Here is an 18,697-nt window from a genome sequence, read left to right as displayed (position 1 = left end):
GGGATAAATTAGGAGTTTGGGATTAACAGATATATACTACTATATATAAAATAGATAAACAACAAGGTCCTACTGTATAGCACAGGGAACTATATTCAATATCCTGTGATAAACCGTAATGGAAAAGAATATAAAAAATTATATATATAATATATAATAATAATATATATAAATAAATAAATAATATATATAAATAACATATATATATATAAAGAACTGAATCACCTGAAAGTGACACAACATTGTAAATCAACTATACTTCAATTAAAAATAAAAAGAGGGGCTTCCTTGGTAGTGCAGTGGTTCAGAATCCGCCTGCCAATCAAGGGAACACCGGTTCGAGCCCTGGTCCGGGAAGATCCCACATGACACAGAGCAACTAAGCCCGGGAGCCACAACTATTGAAGCCCACGAGCCTAGAGCCCGTGCTCCGCAACAAGAGAAGCCACCGCAATGAGAAGCCCGCGCACCACAACGAAGAGCAGCCCCCGCTCACAGCAACTAGAGGAAGCCCACGCGCAGCAACGAAGACCCAACGCAGCCAAACATAAATAAATAAAATAAACAAATTTATTTTAAAAAAAGAAAAAAATCACACAGGGATAACTTTTAAAATTTCCCTCTCAGTATATAATTTGCTCTTATTTCTAAGGAATTTTAAGGGTCTCTTAAAGTCTCAATCCATGCGATTATGGTGAGATGGAAAGAACATTCACTGATAATTAGGAAATTTATGTTCTAAATTTGGCTCTTCTACATGTATGATTTTGAACAAGTCCCTTCTTGTCTCTGGGCCTGTAAAATTAGGGGGTTGAACTTGATGATCTCAAAGGTCCCTTATGGCTACTAATGTCTGGTTCATGAAGCCTGGGAGTTCTGACGCCCTAAAACTCTGCTGGAACCCGGGTGTGCTTCTGTCCCTGCCTTTGGTGCGGCAGAGTCCAGGGCCTGGGAGCACGGGTGGTGGGGGAGCTGAATTTGCTGTGTCTTGTCCTGGTTCCCACCGCTCCTAGAAGAAGGCTGAGTATCTGCTCCGTGCTCTTCTCAGAGGAGGCTGATGGCCCCAGAGGGCCAGAGGGTGTGATGTCCAGGGTTGAGGCTGCCCCCGATTGTACCAGAGGAATTGACAATCTGCCCTCTGTTTTCCCATTAGACCTGTGGATCCTTTGGTGAATAGTCCATGATTTGCAAATGGGGTTTGAAATAGGAGGGTTCTTATAAAATATTTTTATCCTGCAACTCCCTTCCTCCCCTCGGAAGACTCCAAGGTGCCCATCACCCCTTCACCTCCAACAGCGCCCCGCATGGGTTCTACCCACCCAGCCTGGTCCCGAGCTCTGAGCTCTTCGGATCGCTGGTGTTGACTCTGGCCACCAGAGGGCACTCTTGTAACGTGGAAACCAACAGTTCTCTTCGCGTTGCTCGCGCCTGGGTCCCATCTTTGCCAGAACATCTGGACTTGCTGAAGCCTTTCTTAAGTGATTCTCAACCAGGCACGGTTTCTTCCCCTGGGAGGAACATTTCACCAGGTCTAGAAGAGGAGGCTGGGGGAGGGTGCCACTCGTATCTAGAGGCCAGGGATATACTAACCATCCTGGAATGCATAGGATAGCTCCTCACAGCTAAGAATTTTGCAGCCCCAAATGGCAATAGTGCCGAGGTTGAGAAACTCTGCTCTCCTTGAATCTGTTGTCTAAAACGCAGAGTGCACCACCTGGAAATTTATGTCCTCTGAAGCTGAGCTTTCAGTCTCCTGGGTTCACCTACTCCAAAAAGAAATTTTAGAAAAGTGACCACAAAGCATTTTTCATTGTCTGAAACGTGGGGGTCATAGCAACCACAAACTTCTGAAGAGGAGGAGGGGTCAGGCAGAGGGCACATGGGGGTTCCTGTTATGGGACCCTGTTCCCCAGGCTGGCCTCTCTGAACAGGACCCAAACCCTATGACAGTGTGATCCAGTTCTTTGCGCCACAGCAGACAACACTAGCTCTTTGTCTCTCCAAACTGGACAGGATGATGGGAAAGCCCCAGGCTGGGTGTTTGTCCTTCTTGTAGGGCTGGGGATGGGCCTGTGACTTTGGGAGCAAGTGAGAAGCAGTTTTCACTGTAGCTCCTAGGATCTCCTGGGAGCGACACTCTGAGGTCCCCCTTTTTGGCATCTGGGGTAAGGGAGGGAGACTGTGAAGAAGCCACTCACAGATCCTTTCTCTTGGCCTCTACCCCGCTTGGAAGCCTGGGAGCTGGGTTCCTTGCTCATCTTAACTTTTCTGTGCGGTGAGGGCTTAGCCCTGCCTTACTCTGGGTCTCTCCTTCCCCAGTCCATCCATGAGAACATGTGCCTGCCACAAAGGACTGAGGGGCAGAGGGTAGCAGAATGAATAGGGAGCTCTGAGAGAGGGATGCACCCCTACTCCTTGGATGAGGGCCGGGGACAAATGATGGACAAAGGGACCCTCTGTGCCTCCTTAGTTCCTGCTCTCCATCATGGGAAGAAAGTGGAGACAAATCCTAAACCTGTAATGGGCAGCCTAGAGATAGGAGAGCAATATGGTTCCATTGCCTTGGCTCCTGGGACATTCTTCTCTTTTGGCCTTTCCTTGGTTGAGCAAAAGACCCCTCTCTATGTGTCCCCTCCTCCCCCAGCCACCTGATGCTTCAGTGGGCTCCCCTTGTCATTCTCAGGACCTGGGGTGCAGAGGGAGAGGGACTCCTTCCAACTCCCTCCTTCATCCCCAACCCTTAAAACTCTGCTCAGAGGTCCATGGCAGGGATCTGGGGGTCATTCTGTGAAGACCCCTGCTCTGCTCTTAGGTTCCTTCCTTGAGGCTGGTTTCTCACTGGCCAGGGCAGCTCCTCGGGCTACAGTTTCAGCCTTTCTCTCTGGGACATGATGGCAGCAGAAGGGAAGAGAGTGGCTGGCTTGATTCCTACTGCTGCTTGGTTCCTACTCCTCCTCCCAAACCCCCCTCCCCCCTTCCCATCAGGAATCTTGGGTGGTGTTTAGCTCCAAACCAGATCAGAGGGCAGCAGGAACGCAGCAGTGGGTGGTCAGCCAAGAGGGAGGTTTGCCAAGGGCATTTTATTCATGGTCTGCAGTGGAGTATTACAGAGCTGAGGAGGCCCATCCCCCTGACCCCACTTGCTTGGGTCTTGGGGAAAGGAGGGGACAGGCGTTCCCAGGGTCACAGAATTCAGAGGGATCGGAGAGAGCTGTACGGAGGGGCAGGAGAGAGAGGGGAGACCTTAGCCTGATGAGGGACAAGGGCCCCAGAGAAGAGAGGAGTTGCCCTGAGACTCGGAACAAAACAACTCCTGACCCTTCCCCAACTTAGACTCTTAATTTCCCGTCTCATGTGGGCAGGTATGGGGTCTTTCAAATGATGGAAACCTATGGAAACCTTATTCTCATTCTCCCTCAAAAAAAGTTGAGATTAAGAATGTCTCCTTAATCTGATTAGCAATTTGGTGGGAGGGGACACTCTGCCTCAGTTTTCCCCATCCCCACATTCGCTTTTTCCCTGCGATGCCCCCCATCTCCTTGGGTGCAACTACGTTCCTTCAGATGTTCCTTCAGATCGTTCTACAATTTAAAGCTGTTTCCAGCCAGGGGAAGGAGCAAAGCCAGAAGGGAGGTAGATAAGAGGTGAGATGGAGTTTGGGGACACCCCCCCACTTCACATCTTCCTCCCCCATTAAGGAGGATCCAAGGGCCACACTGCTTTGAAGTTCTCCAGATTGGGGGACACAGGACTTTCCTCTACAATGTAGGGTTCCTGCCTCTCTGAGGAGAAGCCCTCCCTGGGATCCATCGTGAGATCAGGCTTTACCTCCAGCCCCTCGGGCCTCAGGCATGAGAGCCAGAGCCTCTCCCCAGCCCCCTGCGCCAGCCCGGCCAACAGAGGAAGGCCAGGAAAATGCCGGGCCACTGGGGCCCCTGCGGGTCCTGGGAGCAGGGTGTCCGGCATGGAGGACCCTGGGAAGTGCTGCCCTGTGGCGACAGGGGGCAAAAAAGGCCCTGAGAGGTGGGGCCAGTCAGAGGGGACAGGGGGTGGCAGGGGAGGGGTGAAGGAGGCAAAACTGGGAGGCTCGTCTTGGGGGCTCCCCAAATGGCAGCAAGGGCTGAGCCGGCAGGGGGCTGAGGCAGAGCCAAGTCCTAGAGAGAGAGAGAGAGAGAGAGAGAGAGAAAGAGTCAGTGAGACCCCGTCACTGGAGATGTCTCCTTTCTCTGCCCACTTCCCATTTCTTTTTGTTCCTGCTTGAAACCTTCTCTCCCCACCTGTGCACCTTCCTTTTTTCTTTGCTTCACATCTTCTCGTAAATGTCATCTCCTTGGGGAAGCCTCTGAGCCTTCCCAGCCTAGGTGAGAGCCCCTGGACTCCCCCCTCATCCTTCCTGGTACTCTCCTCCAGGGCCCCGTTGCTCAGAATCAGGAGTCATTTGTGTGATTATTTAATATCTGTGTTCCCAACACTGTGGTGGCAGGAACTGTGTCTGTTTTATTCTGGATCCTGGGATCCAACCCAGCCTGGCGCATATTAAGTGCTCAATAAAAATGTGTTGGATGAATGAATGAGGATATTCTTTGCCATAACTCAATGGATTCATTCTTCACTCTCCTCGTCCCTGTAGCAAAGGACTCAAGTTCTATTCTAGCTGGGCAAAGATCTAGTTGTGTGACCCTGGGTTTGTCATTTAAATTCTCAGTCCTCAGTTCCTTCATCCATAAAACCCCTGCTCCCAGCTAAGATCAAGCAGCATCATGGGGCTTGCTGAGCTGTGAGGCCAAGCATGTGGGGTGATGCCCAGCCTTCCCCTTCTCTGGCTGGCTCTGGCCTATAGCTCTCCTCCTCCAAGAAGCCCTCCCTCCTTCCATTCCTTCCAAATCTGCCCTGTTTCCCCAGGATCCTGCAATAGGGGGCTCCTAGCCTGGGATCTCTGGAGATGATTATATAGAACTTCACACCACTTTCTATAGTTCAAAAAACCTAACTCCAGTTCCACATTTTTTCTTAGCAAGTATCAACCCAAGGGGATGACATCAGCAGGGCTACAGTTAGTAAAAACTGGGAAAACAATTTAGTTATTACTTAATTCATCCGATTTATTTGGTAGGAGCAATATTTCTGATGTTGGATCTGTGAAAGGGGAAAATAGTAAAAATGATCCTTCATGAGGAAAAGCGTGGAGACCCCTGCCAGAGTGTACCTTCTCCTAGGTCACCATCCTTTTCTTGGGTCCTTAGATGACGTGGAGACTGCTGTTTTCCCCCAGGAAGGTTGTGTCCCCTGGGGCTCCTGGGGGCAGCGTTCCCCCCCCCCCAGGGCCCCACAGCTGAGTAGGCATGTGGAGGAGATGGGTCTAAGAGTCCTCCTACCCTTCCCCGCCCCTTCCCAGCTCTGGTCCTGCAGCTTCTGCCCCTGGCTCAGTAGTCCTGGCCGCTCTTCTGCCCAGAAGCAGCTTCTTCTCTTGACACCAAATGCTGTGAGTGAAGGTGGAGTGAAGGGCTGGCACACCCTTCTCGAATCCCGATCCAGAAGTGGGCATGTGGCTGCTACTAGACTCCCAGGGACCTAAAGCTCCTTAGTGTGCCCCAGGACCCAAGCACAGGCAGGGCCTGTGTACCCGCAGAGGGCAGGCAGGTGCAAAATAGCTCACGCCAAGCGGGGGCTCGCCAGGGAATATTTTTTGGTTTCCCCCTCATAGTTTCCCAAAGAGAGCAGCTCTGTGCCCAAGGCATTCCCAGCACTGGGAAGGGGTGGGTGTGGGTGGAAGAACAGAGAGGTGTTCAGGTGCTGTCTTGCTCCAGGCTGCCAGACTTGTGGCCCTACGAGTCCTAGCAGGTCTTGGGCCGCCCTACGCCCACAGCCTTGGCTGCGCTCATGAGGACCCAGAGCCAGGCGCCCTGCATTCTCTGGGAGGTGGGACCTCTGGGCTCTCAGCTGCACTTGGGTGGGGTGAGGGCCATGGGTCTTTGTTCCATGAAATTGCCAGAAGTGGAGGGATAGGTCTTGGGCCTCTGCAGAAGAGCCTTGTGTTGGTCAAGTGTCTCTGTGATCTTTTTCACAGAAAATCTGACTTTGCCTCTTCCCAGCTTACAGCCCTGGAAGAACTGGCCTCTGCCTGCATTTTTGCCGTGTCCCCCTCCCTCACCATGTGCTGTCACACCGGCTTCCTCCCGGTTCCTCTTTCCTGCCCCAGGACCTTTGCACACCTTATTCTCTCTGCTTGCCATGCTCTCCTCTCTCCCTCTGAACTAAGCTGGCACCGATTTACATTTTGGGTCTCAGCTCAAATGTCACTTTGTCAAGGAAGTCTTCCCGGTTGCACCCTGAACTTCCCTGTAGCAGTTAGCACAATTATCATTACTTATCTACTTGTTGGATTATTAACTGAATGTCCACAAACCCCCTCTTGTCTACAAGCTCTATAAAGGCAGTCTTGCTCACATTGGCACCCCTGGCCCTAGGACAGGGCCTGGCACATTCAACAGGAGCCCATGAGCTATTTGTTGAAAGAAGAAATGAGTGAATAAGGGAATGAATGGGTGAACTTTATCTTCCCAATCTCTCTTCAGTTGGGCCTCCTTCTCCACCCATGGCCCCTGCCTTGGTTCTGTCCCCATCATCCTCTGCCTAGATGATCTTCAGAGCCTCCAACATCAGTTGTGTGCCTCTTCCACCCCAAACTCTACATCAACCCAAGTCGTCTTTGTAAAATGAACATCTGGATGTGCCTCTCCCTCTGGGTCCCTCCTGTCCACAGGATCAAGTCCAAGCCCTCTCAGCATGGCTTCTGAGGCCCTCCGTGACCCGGACGCCTGTCCGCCTCACCAGCCTCGTCTCTCACCCGCCTCCTTGTCCCCCCTCCCATCACGCACCTTAACTCTCACCAGGTAAGCTACCAGCAGATCTTCAGATCTACTACACTCACTTGCAGCTTTTTACTTCACAAATGCTGTTCCCTCTGCCTGGGCATCTTTCTCCATCTTCTTCACCTGCTCAGGTGTAGCCTCCTCCAGGAAGCCCCAACTCATCTGCATTCCCATAGCACCTCGTGCTTCCCTGAATCTCAGCATCCTCCCATCTCTGCTCCCTACTGATCTCCGAGCATCTTGAGAGCCATCTTTCATCTCTGGGTCCCCACACTTAGTAAATAGCTGGTGAGCAATAAATGTTTGTTGAATGAATACATGACTTATCCTTTGACTCATGCCCCCTCACCCATGTGCTCAATCAAAAGGGTCCTCCCCTCCTCTGCTTAAGATTCCCTGGGCCCTCCCCAGTCCTGAGCACTCACGGTGGACAACGCTGCCGCTTCCCTTCTTGTCCCCGGAGGCCTCTGGTGGTCCTTGAGGGGTCCGCTGTCCAGCCAGCTGCTCTGCCATGGCCCGATGGCTGAACAGCATGCTATGCAGGAGCTGGGGAGTGAGGAGAAGCAGGCTCAGGGGTTGAATGGGCCCTGCCTGCCATGTATTCCCCAGTATATATTGTTTGTTTTAATGACCAGTCATTAAAATAATGAAATACTCTCATAATGGTTGTTAAGTCAGCACTGCCCACATGTCCTGGACCCTCCCCTGAGACGCCCCCCGCCCCCTTCCCTGTGATCCTGGCACAGAAGGAGTTGCCCTCTCTCATAGGCAGGTGCTCTACTATAGGGATTGTTAAATATGTAGGGGTGATTCAGAGTATCCCCCCCACCCCTGGGACACCCAGGGACTAGGATGCAGGGGGAGAAGAACATTGAAAGCTGATGGGCCCCTGAGGCAGAGAGGAGGGCTGGGGGCCTCCTGGACAGAGAGGCAGGTTCTGGTGGAGCTCTGGGGACAGGACCAGCCTTCATGCCTACCTCGCTCTGTACACCCATGGGCACCAGGGCTGGTCGAAACAGAGCAGGGGCCCCCAGCAGCAAGTGGAGGGATGGCGGTGCCCGCACCTCCCACAGAGGGTAGTTGACTACGATGAGCTTGCTGCAGTTGAACTTGTAAGTGAACCTTTTGCCTTTGGTCTTGTGCAGGATCCTCTTATTGTAGTAATACCTGGAGATTCCAAGGCTGAGAATAAAGGGTGGGCCCAGTGGCCGGGAAGATGCAGTCAGAGACCCAGCCACAACCCCTGTCCCCAGGCTGGCAAGGCAAAGCCCGAGCTGTTCCTGGATAACCACTGGACATCTTACCATACTCCAGAGCCTTTCCCAGGCCTCGGAGGGGCGGGAATCTGACAGGGGTGCCAGAAACCACAGCTCTTTTCTTTGAACTCTGCCCTGTCTGGCCACGTTGTCTGCCTCCTCTCACCTGAGGGCCCGGCTCAGCTTGTCATAATTCATCTGTGGTTTGCACTTCCTGCGGCCCCAGAGGCGGGCCACCTCGTCTGGATCCTTGATGACAAACTCCCCGTACTCTCCCTGCTGCCAGGCGATGACATGGCGGAACTCCTCCTTCTGCAGCAGCTCCAGGATGAAGTGCCACAGCTGGATCTGCCGGGAGCCCGGGGACGACTCGGCCTTGTAGGCCCAGTCGGGGAAGGCCAGGCCTGGGGTGGAGAGGGGAGTGAGCGCCGTCCCACTGCTCCCGAGGCCTCTGGGGCACTGCCGGAGCACAGCTGGGGCACCTGGCGGAGGCTCACCTGAGATCCAGAGGTTACGGGAGGCGATGGCAGGGATGCCCTCAGCCAGGCAGCTGCAGTGCATTGTCCGCTCTGGGGGAGCAAGAGCTGTGTCTGGGTCTTGGGGGGAAATGGTCCTCTCTTAGGAGGAAGAGAAAGAAGGCAGCGGAGAAGGAGGTGAAAGAGGAAGGAAAGAGAGAAGAGGGACGAGACTAGGGGAGGAAAGGGAGACTGAGGCAGGGGAGCAGGGTCTGAGGCAGGAAGCTCCCCCCTAGCCAGACTGGGCCCAGCCTCCCCTGGGGACCTCCTCACTGGCCAGGGGCTGACCCAGGGCTCGGGGCTTGAGGCTGAGCTGCGTTATAGATGGGGAGGAATGCAGAGGGTCCTAGGTCCTGCCGCCACTGGGGGATTTAGAGAATGAGACCTTTTCTCAGGGCTTAACAGGATTGGGGTTTTTCCCAGGAGGAGACAAGTGAAAATGTAATTAATCATTGGCTCTTTCTAAACCTTGAGTGAGAGGAGTTGGCAGATACACAAACCCACACCTTTGTAGTACTTAGAACAATTTTACATTTGAGAAGAGGAGGGATTTTTGTGCATTTTATTCACTGAGGAGTCTCGAGTGCCTAGCAGAGTGCCTGGCATGTCGTGGATGTTCAAGAAATGATTGTTCCCCCAGAATCACCGCCAGCAGCACACCCAAAAGTCACCTGCCAAGCACCTGACAGTGTGTCCTGAGAGAACAGAGTCACCACAGTGAGTGATGAATGTGGGAACTCCTAGGTTACCCTCCTCTGGACTAGGTGTTAGGCATCTCTGGAAAAATCCCTTAGCTTCCCTAGAACGCAGTCTCTCATTCCTGAAAACTTAGCTGAGGTTAGCCTTCAGAGCCCTGTCACCCCCTTTATAGTACTGCTCAATGTCACCCCGACCCCCCCACCCCCATGCATCCAGGAAAGGTGTTTATGCCCTTTCCCCGCCTCCCCTCACCGTCAACCAATGGCACCTGGGCAAACAGTGATGCTGGGGTAATCCAGAGGTTCCCCTTAGTCCCAGTACCATTTTACACTCTTAGCTACAACTGACATCCCCAAACAACTTCTATTTCTATGGGTTATGTTTATCACATTGATCATATTAGAAGTTTAAAATAAATATTTTAAGTACTTATTAACTGGTTTGAAAATAACAATAAACACATTATGTATAAGCATAAATAGCATTGTCATAAAAATAACTATACTTACCAAAACAAAATAAATAAATGAGGAAAAAAAAAAAAAGAAATGATTGTTGGTAGAATCAATGAATGGTGATGAATTTATCAAGGGTGTCACTATGTGTTTAATATCTGTCTTCCCCTTCAGAGTGTCAGCTCCCTGTGGCCAGGAACCCTGGCTGTCTTCTTCCCTGCCGGCTCCCCGGAACCCATCCTAGCCCAGGGCCTTGTACTCACAGGGGCTCTATAAATATTTGTTGAATTAATGAACCATGGGCAAGGAAGATGGAATCTTGCTGGTTCCCAATTTGGCTTGGGGGTGGGATGGGGGTGGGCATTGAGATGGGGGGAAGACTGGGGAACGAGCTGTAGTGAGATAAACTTGCCTGATGCAGGTGAGGGGAGGAGAGGAAATGTCTAAGTCACAAAGCCTTCCGGATGGAACTGAGGATGGTGTGAAAAGCTGGCTTCTACTGTCACTAGTGCAAGATGAACTGATAGGCCAGAGGATGAGGAGGGATGGGAGAATGAGAGCCCTGCTCCTGGGGCTGGGCCCGGGCACAGCGGACTACTCGAGCACAGGGGACCGGCTCACACCACCTGGGCTCTGGGTTTCCATCTCTGAGGCAGTTGGCATGAGGCGAGGGCTGTTCTCAACCAGAACTTATTAGGCCGTCAGGTCTGGAGGCATGTGAGGGCTTATCTGGAGTAGCCTTCTCACTTTCCAGATGAGGCTCAGAGAGGGAAAGCGACTTGACACGTGGTGTATGGTCATTCCCACCTCCACTCCTAATCCACGGCACTTTCTCATATACTGTGCTGCCTTAAGACTTGAAACAAATCCTCTGTAGCAGTGCTTCTCAAACTCTAATGTGCATAAGAGTCACCGGAGGATCTCTTTAAAATGCAGATTCTAATTCAGTGGGACTTGGTGGAACCTAAGATTCTGCATTTCTAACAAGCTCCTAGGTGATGCCAGCGCTGCTGGTACATGGGCTGTACTTTGAGTAGCAAGAATCCATGGGAAACAGCATTAAGGAGCTGTGGGTGTTGGAAAGTCAAGGAATTCCAAGGAATCCCAAGAACAAGGTCCTACTGTATAGCACAGGGAACTATATTCAATATCCTGTGATAAACCATAATGGAAAAGAATATGAAAAAGAATACATATCTATGTATAACTGAATCACTTTGCTGTACAGCAGCAATTAACACAACATTGTAAATCAACTATACTTCAATAAAATAAAATAAAATAAAATAAAAAGTCAAGGAATTCCAACCCTGCCCTCCCTCCCCCCACACTAAGAGGTCACTGGGTCTCTTGCTCTCCTTTTCCCAAGGAACACACAGCTCCAGGTGGGCCAGGGGACAAACCTACAGCCTGTTGGGGGCAGGTGTGTCCAGGGGTACCCAATCTGGCCCCAGCAGAGAGCATCTCTTGAAATTAAGGCAGACAGGGCTATGAGTAGGTCCGTGCCCACTCTGAATCTGGGTGAATAGGTTTTCCCACCCATCCATCTGTCTCTAAACTGATAGCTGATATTCTGGAATCTTCTCTCCTTCCTTTCCTCCCCTGAAGCAGATGCCCCTACTCCTCTCCCACCTTCCTTTCCTGCTCTGTCCATTGGGAAGTTCTTCCCTTGTCTAACCTCCAGATGATTGGGATGTCTCCTACCTCATCTTAGGAAAATGGGTGGGGAAATAGGGGGTGCAGAGGTGAGAGATTCCAAAGGAGGACTGTTCCTTGGAGGAAGCAGATAGAATTCCTAGGGCTGCGGTGCCTCCTGCTGGATCTGATGATGTTTCCTGGTCTGGAGGGTTTGAGACCTCAGGGTAGATTTAGGATCTGGCAAGAAGAGAACAATAAACCCACTGCAGAGCAGACACTCAGGGCACTCTGCACTGTGCTGAGAAATTGACACACCCTGAACCTCACAGGAAGTATCAGATGAGATGGAGCTCAGAGGGGTTGACTAGCTTCTCTAAGGTCACACAGCTCTTTAAGTGAAAGAGTGGAAAGCAAGAACTTAATACAAAATACAAAATTTATAATATTCAGCCACCTAGGTAGGCTACCAAACCCTCTCTCCTGCTCCCTCAAAGAACAAAATCTAAAATATGAAGCCAAAGTGGGTCAAACCCCGGGTTTCCTGAATGCTGCAGCTTCCTCCTTGGCCTCTCCCATGTTTGTGAGAGTCCCTCCTGGATCCTCACGTGTCTGAAGAGCTTGCTGGTTCTGGATGTGGAAATCCTCACCGTCGGTAAGTCCTGCCAAATATCTGCTCTCAAGTCAGTCCTTTTCTGCTGGAGCCCCTGAGCTGGCCGTGGGGAACCCTCAGAGAGGAGCAGATTTTAGTTCTACCTTTACATCTGAGAATTGCTCTGGCTGTTTAATCTTAATTCCTTGTGCTTCATTTTAACCCACACTCTGGTGGCAGTGCTCCCTAAGGCTGGGGGAGGTGGTCCCACTCTGTCCCACTACCCCCATCTCCCAGCTCCCTCCCTCTTGCTCTGGAGCTTGGGGCTAATAGGCTCTGAACAGCCCCACCAGACCCTACTGCAGGATCAGTGCAGTGGCCTCAGAGGACAAGTACTGAGAACCATAAATCACAAAGGATCACAACCCAATCTTGAATGATCAGAGAGCCTGTTCTTAAGAGCTTTGTGTTTCTTGAAGGGTTACAGTAGCCAGCAATTATTATTGTCATCATCACGATCATTCTGATTGCTATTAATAGGATTAATCCCCTTGGCCAACACAAGCGCTCATTACAACACATGTAGGCTTTAGGTAATTATTTAAGAAAAGCAATAGCGATAACGATGATAAAAAAGAGAGCCTTAACCTAGATGTTGGAGCCAAAGGAAGTGTCCCAAGCAGATTTTACGTTTTTAAGAGTTTAGTTAATATGAGCTGGGCCCCTATCACGAACCCAGCGTTGGGCTTGACTTTTTTTTTTCTTATGTTACTTCATTGAATCTTCACAACCCTTCGTGGTGGGTATTATTATCTCTGTTGTGCAAGCTGAGGAAATCGGGGTTCAAAAGATTAGAAGACTTGCATAAGATCCCAGGGCAAGTGGTGGAGCCGGATGCGAACAGGTCTGACTCCAGGCTCTGAGCTGTAATTAGTCAGTCAGGGCAGAAAAGTTGAGGATGAAACTTGGGAGCAGAGGCAAGGCTGGCAGGAGGTCCTGGGTCCTGAAGGAGGTGCTCCGGTCTAAACCTGAGAGGTGGGCTCTTGGCCAGAAAAATGATCAACAGTGGGGGGGGGGGCGGGGGAAGCCAGAGGACCGTCAGATGGGCAGAGTGGAATACAGAGAGGTGAGGAAGACAGGAACACGCCCAGGATAAACAAAGGTCAGAGCTCAAGACAAGGCTGCCTCTCTGCAAAGTAGAAACTTGCATCAAAAGTCACTTTGTCGTTGGCCCTTCTAAGCTGCTAAAGTGGATTGTCCCCATAATCTGATTGATTGGACACAACGAAGTCTTCTCAGTGACTGCTTGATTGATGAATGGGAAAACGGACTGTTTATAAATTCAAAGGCGGCCAAAAAGAGGGCAAGAGGGTCGGCGAGGAAGAGGGTGAATCAGAGAGAATGAGACAGAGAAATGGCATCGCGGAAATCGGGGCTGCTGTGGACACAGGTGAGGTTCAGATACAGCCCTGGGAGATGGAAAGATCAGCGTGGAGAAACCAGCCCTGAGGGGCAATGAGGGAAACACAGAGATGGCAGGCTGGAGGGATGTGTGTGTAATATTTTCTGCTTGTTAGCGTCCAGCAAACTCCTCATCCCCGCCCCGCCTCCGGCCAAATCTCCAGTCTGATTAGAAGCCTCTGGTCTCTCCCCTTGATCTCAACCCCAAGTGGAGAGCGGTTAGTCCTGAGACCTCCCTTAATGCTATTAGCGAAAGCGGCTTAGGAGGGAGAGCAAGACCAGCTGGGGGCCTCGGAAGGGCAAAGCCAACACCTTTTCTCTTGGGGAATTTGGGGGAGGGGCAGGGATCGATGTCCTTCTTCACCAAGGGCATCTTGTCCCTTCTTCTGCCAAACCCAGACAGCCTAGGGCAAAGAGGAGCCCTTCTGGATGCTCCCTGGCTGGGAATCTGGCCAGCTAAACCCCATCTCCCTCCCGCAGCCTCAGCTTTTCCTGCCATCAGCCCACACCTGGGAGAGGCGCCTCCCTCTCTGCCACTGCGCCAGCAGGGTCCACCCTACTTCCCCTGAATCCCTCCTTCCTCCTCCTCAGCCCTGAGCCCCCTCTCCAGGCTCCCTCTCAACCTGCTCCCGTTGCCAGTTCCCCCACATCGGGTCTCAGATCTTTACCTCCTCCTCACCCCACCCCCACCCCTCCAGCCCCTTGCAGACTTGTCTCTGGCTCTTGTGTCTGTGGTCCCTGAGGGCCGTGGGATTTAAAAGGTTTGTGTAACTCCATGGAGTCGAAATCCAAACCCAGACAGCCCCATGCTCCACCCCCAGACCTGGCAGGAAGGGCAGTTAAAAGTCATGGGGAAAGTCACAGACCCCTCAAGGACCCAGGGGTTGGGGAATGGGAATTGGGGTGTCAGGAGACCAGCTTCCAGCCTCACACCCACTGCTCCCTTGGTCTGGCCCCTCCAAGTCTCTGTTTCACTTTGTTTGACCTTTAATCTTCAACTGTTTCCTCCTTCCTTACAGTTTCTCTCCTCTCCCCTCTCAAGTCTCGTTCTTCCTTGTTTCCACTTCCTGTCTACCAGGCTTCTCTTGTCTTACTTCCCTAGCTCCATTCACTTTCTTTTTTCTCTGTTGTCCATCCTTTTCTGTCTCAGTTTCCCTTGGTCTCTCCATTCCTGTCTTTACGTCTTATGTCTACAGATCATACTGTCTCCTGTCTACAAATCAAGTGATCTGTCTGTCTTGCCTCCCCTGTGCCCGTTTTCCTCCTTAGAGGGTGTCCCTGCCTCACCACCTCTCACCCAGCCTGCCCTCTGTTGTGCTGTCTCTGTCACTGTCTCTCTTGGTCACTTTCTGTCTTTCTCCTGCCCTCCTATCTCTCACCTGTGCTTCAGAGATGGAAACTAAAACCCAGGCCCCCAGTTTCCTGACCCAGGCTGCTCCAGTCCCCCTCCCCTCCCCCCAGCCCTCCAGCGGCCCCTTGCCCTCTCCCCCAGCACAAACGCAGTGTTGGTTCCTTTCATCTCATTCCCATCAGCTGGGCCCCAGGGGATCCCCCTGACTGGACACCCCCGATCCTTCCCTTCATCTCCCCACCCAGGGGACAAGAAATCCCCCTCCAGTAGGTGCTGAGGTGGCCGAGGAGTCTGGCCAGCCCGAGGAAGTGAAAGCTCCCAGCCAAATGCTGAGCTGGGATGAGCTGGCAGGCCTGTCTGGGGCTGAGTAACAGGGACGAGGAATGCAGCAGGCAGCGGGCCTCCCAGGGCGCTCTCACCAGCTGGGGGCCTCTGACGCTTTCTGACTCAGTCCCCAGCCCTCGATGCCATGTCCGCTTCCCGCTTCCGCCTCAACCCTGGCCCTCGTACCCAATCTTACCATGAACCCTAAGTTCAGCTTCCACTAAGCGCCAAACCCAATGCGAGACTCCATCCATGTGCCCCGGACTCTCTCCCCACGGGGCCCCACTGCCCTCGAGCAGGGCCAGAAAGCGGTTGGAGGTGGAGTGGCAGTGGCACCACCTTCTTCTCAGTCCTTCTCCTCTTGTCTGTCGGGAAGAGGAGTAAGACGTCTCTCTGCCATAGAAGCATCGCCTTCTGTGCCTCTCCAGCCTCACACAGCCCACCTCCGCCCCAACTGTCACAGGGGTGCGCCTGACACGGGGCACCCGAGCTCTTAGATTTCAGGCTTCTTGGACCTCGTTCTTTGGGAAGAAGCCAGGAGTCTGAGGAAGCGAGCGAAGCGGATGGATGGGGCAGAATCCCTTCACTCCATCAGAGATGTCACTTCATCCCAGCCTGGCTCAGATGGGAGCACAGCCTTAACTCTGCCCTCCCTGGGACCACCTCCTGCTCCTTCCCATGCCCACGCTGTGATGCCCGCGCCCTCCCCCACTGCCCTTCAACCTGGCCACACGGATGGCAGCAGTGAGCTCTCTGAGCCGCTGAACTCCCTGTAGGTACAGACAACAGGGCACGGGGATGGCTGAGGCTCTCATTCATTCAGCCCCAAGAGCCTGACTTGGCCCCATTTATCCCAGGAGTCTTCTCTGCCCCAGTGAGCCGACATCTGACCCCAGCTGTGCCCCATCTGGGGAGAAGAGCCTGGTGCCATGCCAGACCTTCTGTCTTTCTGGGGTCCCCCCCTCTCTGTGCCCTGACTGCCCCACAACTGCCTCTGCGCTGTCCCACACCTGGATGGAAGAGCCTGGCCCCTCCTAGGCGGCTTCAGTGTGGCCCTTGGGCTCTCATGTTCACCCCGTGCCTGTGTCTCCTTTCTTTTCCTCTTCCCAGTTGCTCTGCGACTGGCTCCACAGCTGGGGTAGGGGTGGGGGAGGAGAAGGGCTGTCCCTCTGGCCAGCCCCAGCGGCAGAACTGCCACCAGAGCCCCTTACCTTGGTGCAGCAGCTTCTCCGGGCTCAGTCCAGCGGCTCCTTCCGGCGCACTCCTCGCCCAGCGACCCCTCGCTCATCACGCGCTGAGTTAGGGTTACTTAAAATGAGAGCGGGATCTCCAAGCTCCCAGGGGAGCTGATGTGGTTTTCAGACAATAGCATTAACCCTTCGGGGGCCAGTGGCACCACGGCCCTGAGCCCCCTCCACCTCTGTGGGCGGGTGGGGTGGGAGGGAGTGTCTTCCACTGGGTCCTTTGCATCCAGAGCCTTCCTCTGGGGCAGATGGCTCCTGAAACATCTGACCAACAGGGAGACTGGTGAGAGGGCTACACCCGCTTCAGTTTTAGGAAAAGGGACACTCAACTGCCGGGAAGTCCTTCCAGCTGTCTACCCTTCCCACTCTAAGTCAGCCCTTCTCTCATAGAACGTCCTGTGGAGGTGAGTCCAGGCCTGGAAAAGAACCCCCTCTTCATAACCTCTGACTCTTTAACACTACCTCACTCCCTGTTTTTCCCTCGGAGTCCCAGGTCCCACCTCCGCTCTCGTACTGGTGTTGAACCCTCATAATCTGTAAATTTCCTCTTAGTCTCAAGTCCTAAAATGAAACTAATAGTTTACCCAGTCACCTTTTCTCTAAGGTTTTTAAAGCACTTATTATGTCTCTCTCCTCTTAGGGCTCTAGAAAATAGATTTTTCCTTTTCTTTATAGATACTACTCAAAGTCAGACAGCAAGAAGAACTGTCAACTAAGTCATAAACCAGACAGGAGAAAGTAACTGCAGGGGCATCAGATACCCTGCTAAAGAAATAGCAGGAACAAGATAAGGCGGTAGGATTCCAGAATACACTGGGGAGGGAATGGAGGATTTAGGTAACTGACCTCAGGGGAAACTAGAGGAGGGAGGATGTCAGAGACCAGAGCTTCTGTTTTTAACGTCCTGGGGACCAAGGGACCCTGGAGCCTGTTGGGCCTGCGTCCAATCTCCCCAATCCCTAGTGGGGAGGAAAAGATTGATGGCTGTCATTGGGGAATCAATATGATTTTCTTTTTTTTTCTCCTTGACTCTGGGATGCCAAGTTTCTCTTTCCCCCCCACTACTCCCCCATCATTACACAGCCCCTCCCAGCCTTGAGCTGATCGAGATGGGAATGGAGGGCCATGGAATTAAATTCTGGGGGTTGTTTTCTGGTTAAATCAACCGAAGCTAACATGATGGAAAGGTGAGAGAGAGAGGCTGATTGCTGGAAGAGACAGGAGCCAGGGGCCACGAAGAGAGGGTCCTTGTTGGGGGAGAGGCAGGAGGACAGAACTCCGAGCCCATCAAGGGCAAAAAAGAAAGAGGTTACAAAGGGAGGGATGGTCCAGAACACTGTTCCTGGGAGTTGGATGCAGGGAGAAGGGAGGAATATTAGCCAGGACGAGGCAAACTTGATCTCCATAGAGGACAGAGAGCTATAGCCAGGAAGACTGAGGTTAGTGCCAAGACGTGTTACCCCAGGTATCTCTCTCAGATGTCACTGGTGTTTTCTCACCTGAAGAGCTGTCTCTGCCCCTTGCTCACCTTCACCCCATCCCATTTCCTTCATTTAAGGATTTAGGACCATTTGAGTTCAGAGCAGGAAGATGCCAAGGCCAAGCAGAGGATTCTGGGGAGGAAGAGCCTTTCCGCCCTCCCCCTCCCCCATGAAGGCCCCATTGGAAGAGCAGGTCGTGGCAGAGTCTTTAGCGGGAGAACTGGGACCTACACGGTGGGCCGGGACCCCCCCAGTTCCTTCAGACCACCTGCTGCCTCCACAGGCTCTCCTGGGAGGGCGACATCTGAGAGACCTCCAGGGAGGGAAGCTCAAGGCTCTTTTGCTGTCCCACTTCCTGCCACTGTCCCAACTCCCAGGAAAGTCCCTCACGTTGCTAACTTCAAGTCCTTGTGAGAACCAGAGCAGCTGCTTCTGAGACTATTAGGGTTTCACCTTTTCTCTTCTGCCGCTCCACACGCTGTCCCTGCCCACTTCCTCTCACATGCCCGTAAACCTGGTCACAGCAGTCCCCCCGCCACCACCCCTACCCTTTCTGTACAATTCACGTTTTGATTGCGGGCTCTTGTAGGGGAAGGCTGGGCATGGGATTAGGAAGCTGGGCACTTGGTACAGACTTTGGCTTCTAGGGTGGGACCCTGAGCCTCTCTGTTTCTTCCCTGAGACACAGGCAAATGGCCTAGTGCCCTTTGGGGAGGGGAGGTCCCCTGACCAAATCCAGACCTTTCCTTTGCTCTTTTGAGCATCTCTGTGTGCATCCGGTGCCTGGTGCGGTGCCTGGACACGAGGCTGCT

The 18,697-nt window shown here is 52.6% G+C and overlaps 1 protein-coding gene across 1 annotated transcript; it reads right to left on the bottom strand.

Annotated features, from left to right (window-relative positions):
- Positions 1 to 268: 268 nt before the first annotated feature.
- On the bottom strand, positions 269 to 15,806 carry ETV3L (ETS variant transcription factor 3 like). Its single transcript, XM_082423766.1, has 6 exons — positions 15,357 to 15,806; positions 8,626 to 8,745; positions 8,295 to 8,532; positions 7,850 to 8,039; positions 7,298 to 7,418; positions 269 to 4,154 (listed from the first exon to the last, which is right to left on the bottom strand). Exons 1-6 carry the CDS (start codon positions 15,412 to 15,414, stop codon positions 3,694 to 3,696), a joined length of 1,188 nt encoding a protein of 395 aa, XP_082279892.1. The 5' UTR covers positions 15,415 to 15,806; the 3' UTR covers positions 269 to 3,693.
- Positions 15,807 to 18,697: the final 2,891 nt, after the last annotated feature.

Source organism: Balaenoptera physalus (genome assembly GCF_965194825.1).
Source record: "Balaenoptera physalus genome assembly, chromosome: 1".
Taxonomy (NCBI): Eukaryota; Metazoa; Chordata; class Mammalia; order Artiodactyla; family Balaenopteridae; genus Balaenoptera; species Balaenoptera physalus.
This window is presented reverse-complemented; position numbering and strand designations above follow the sequence as displayed.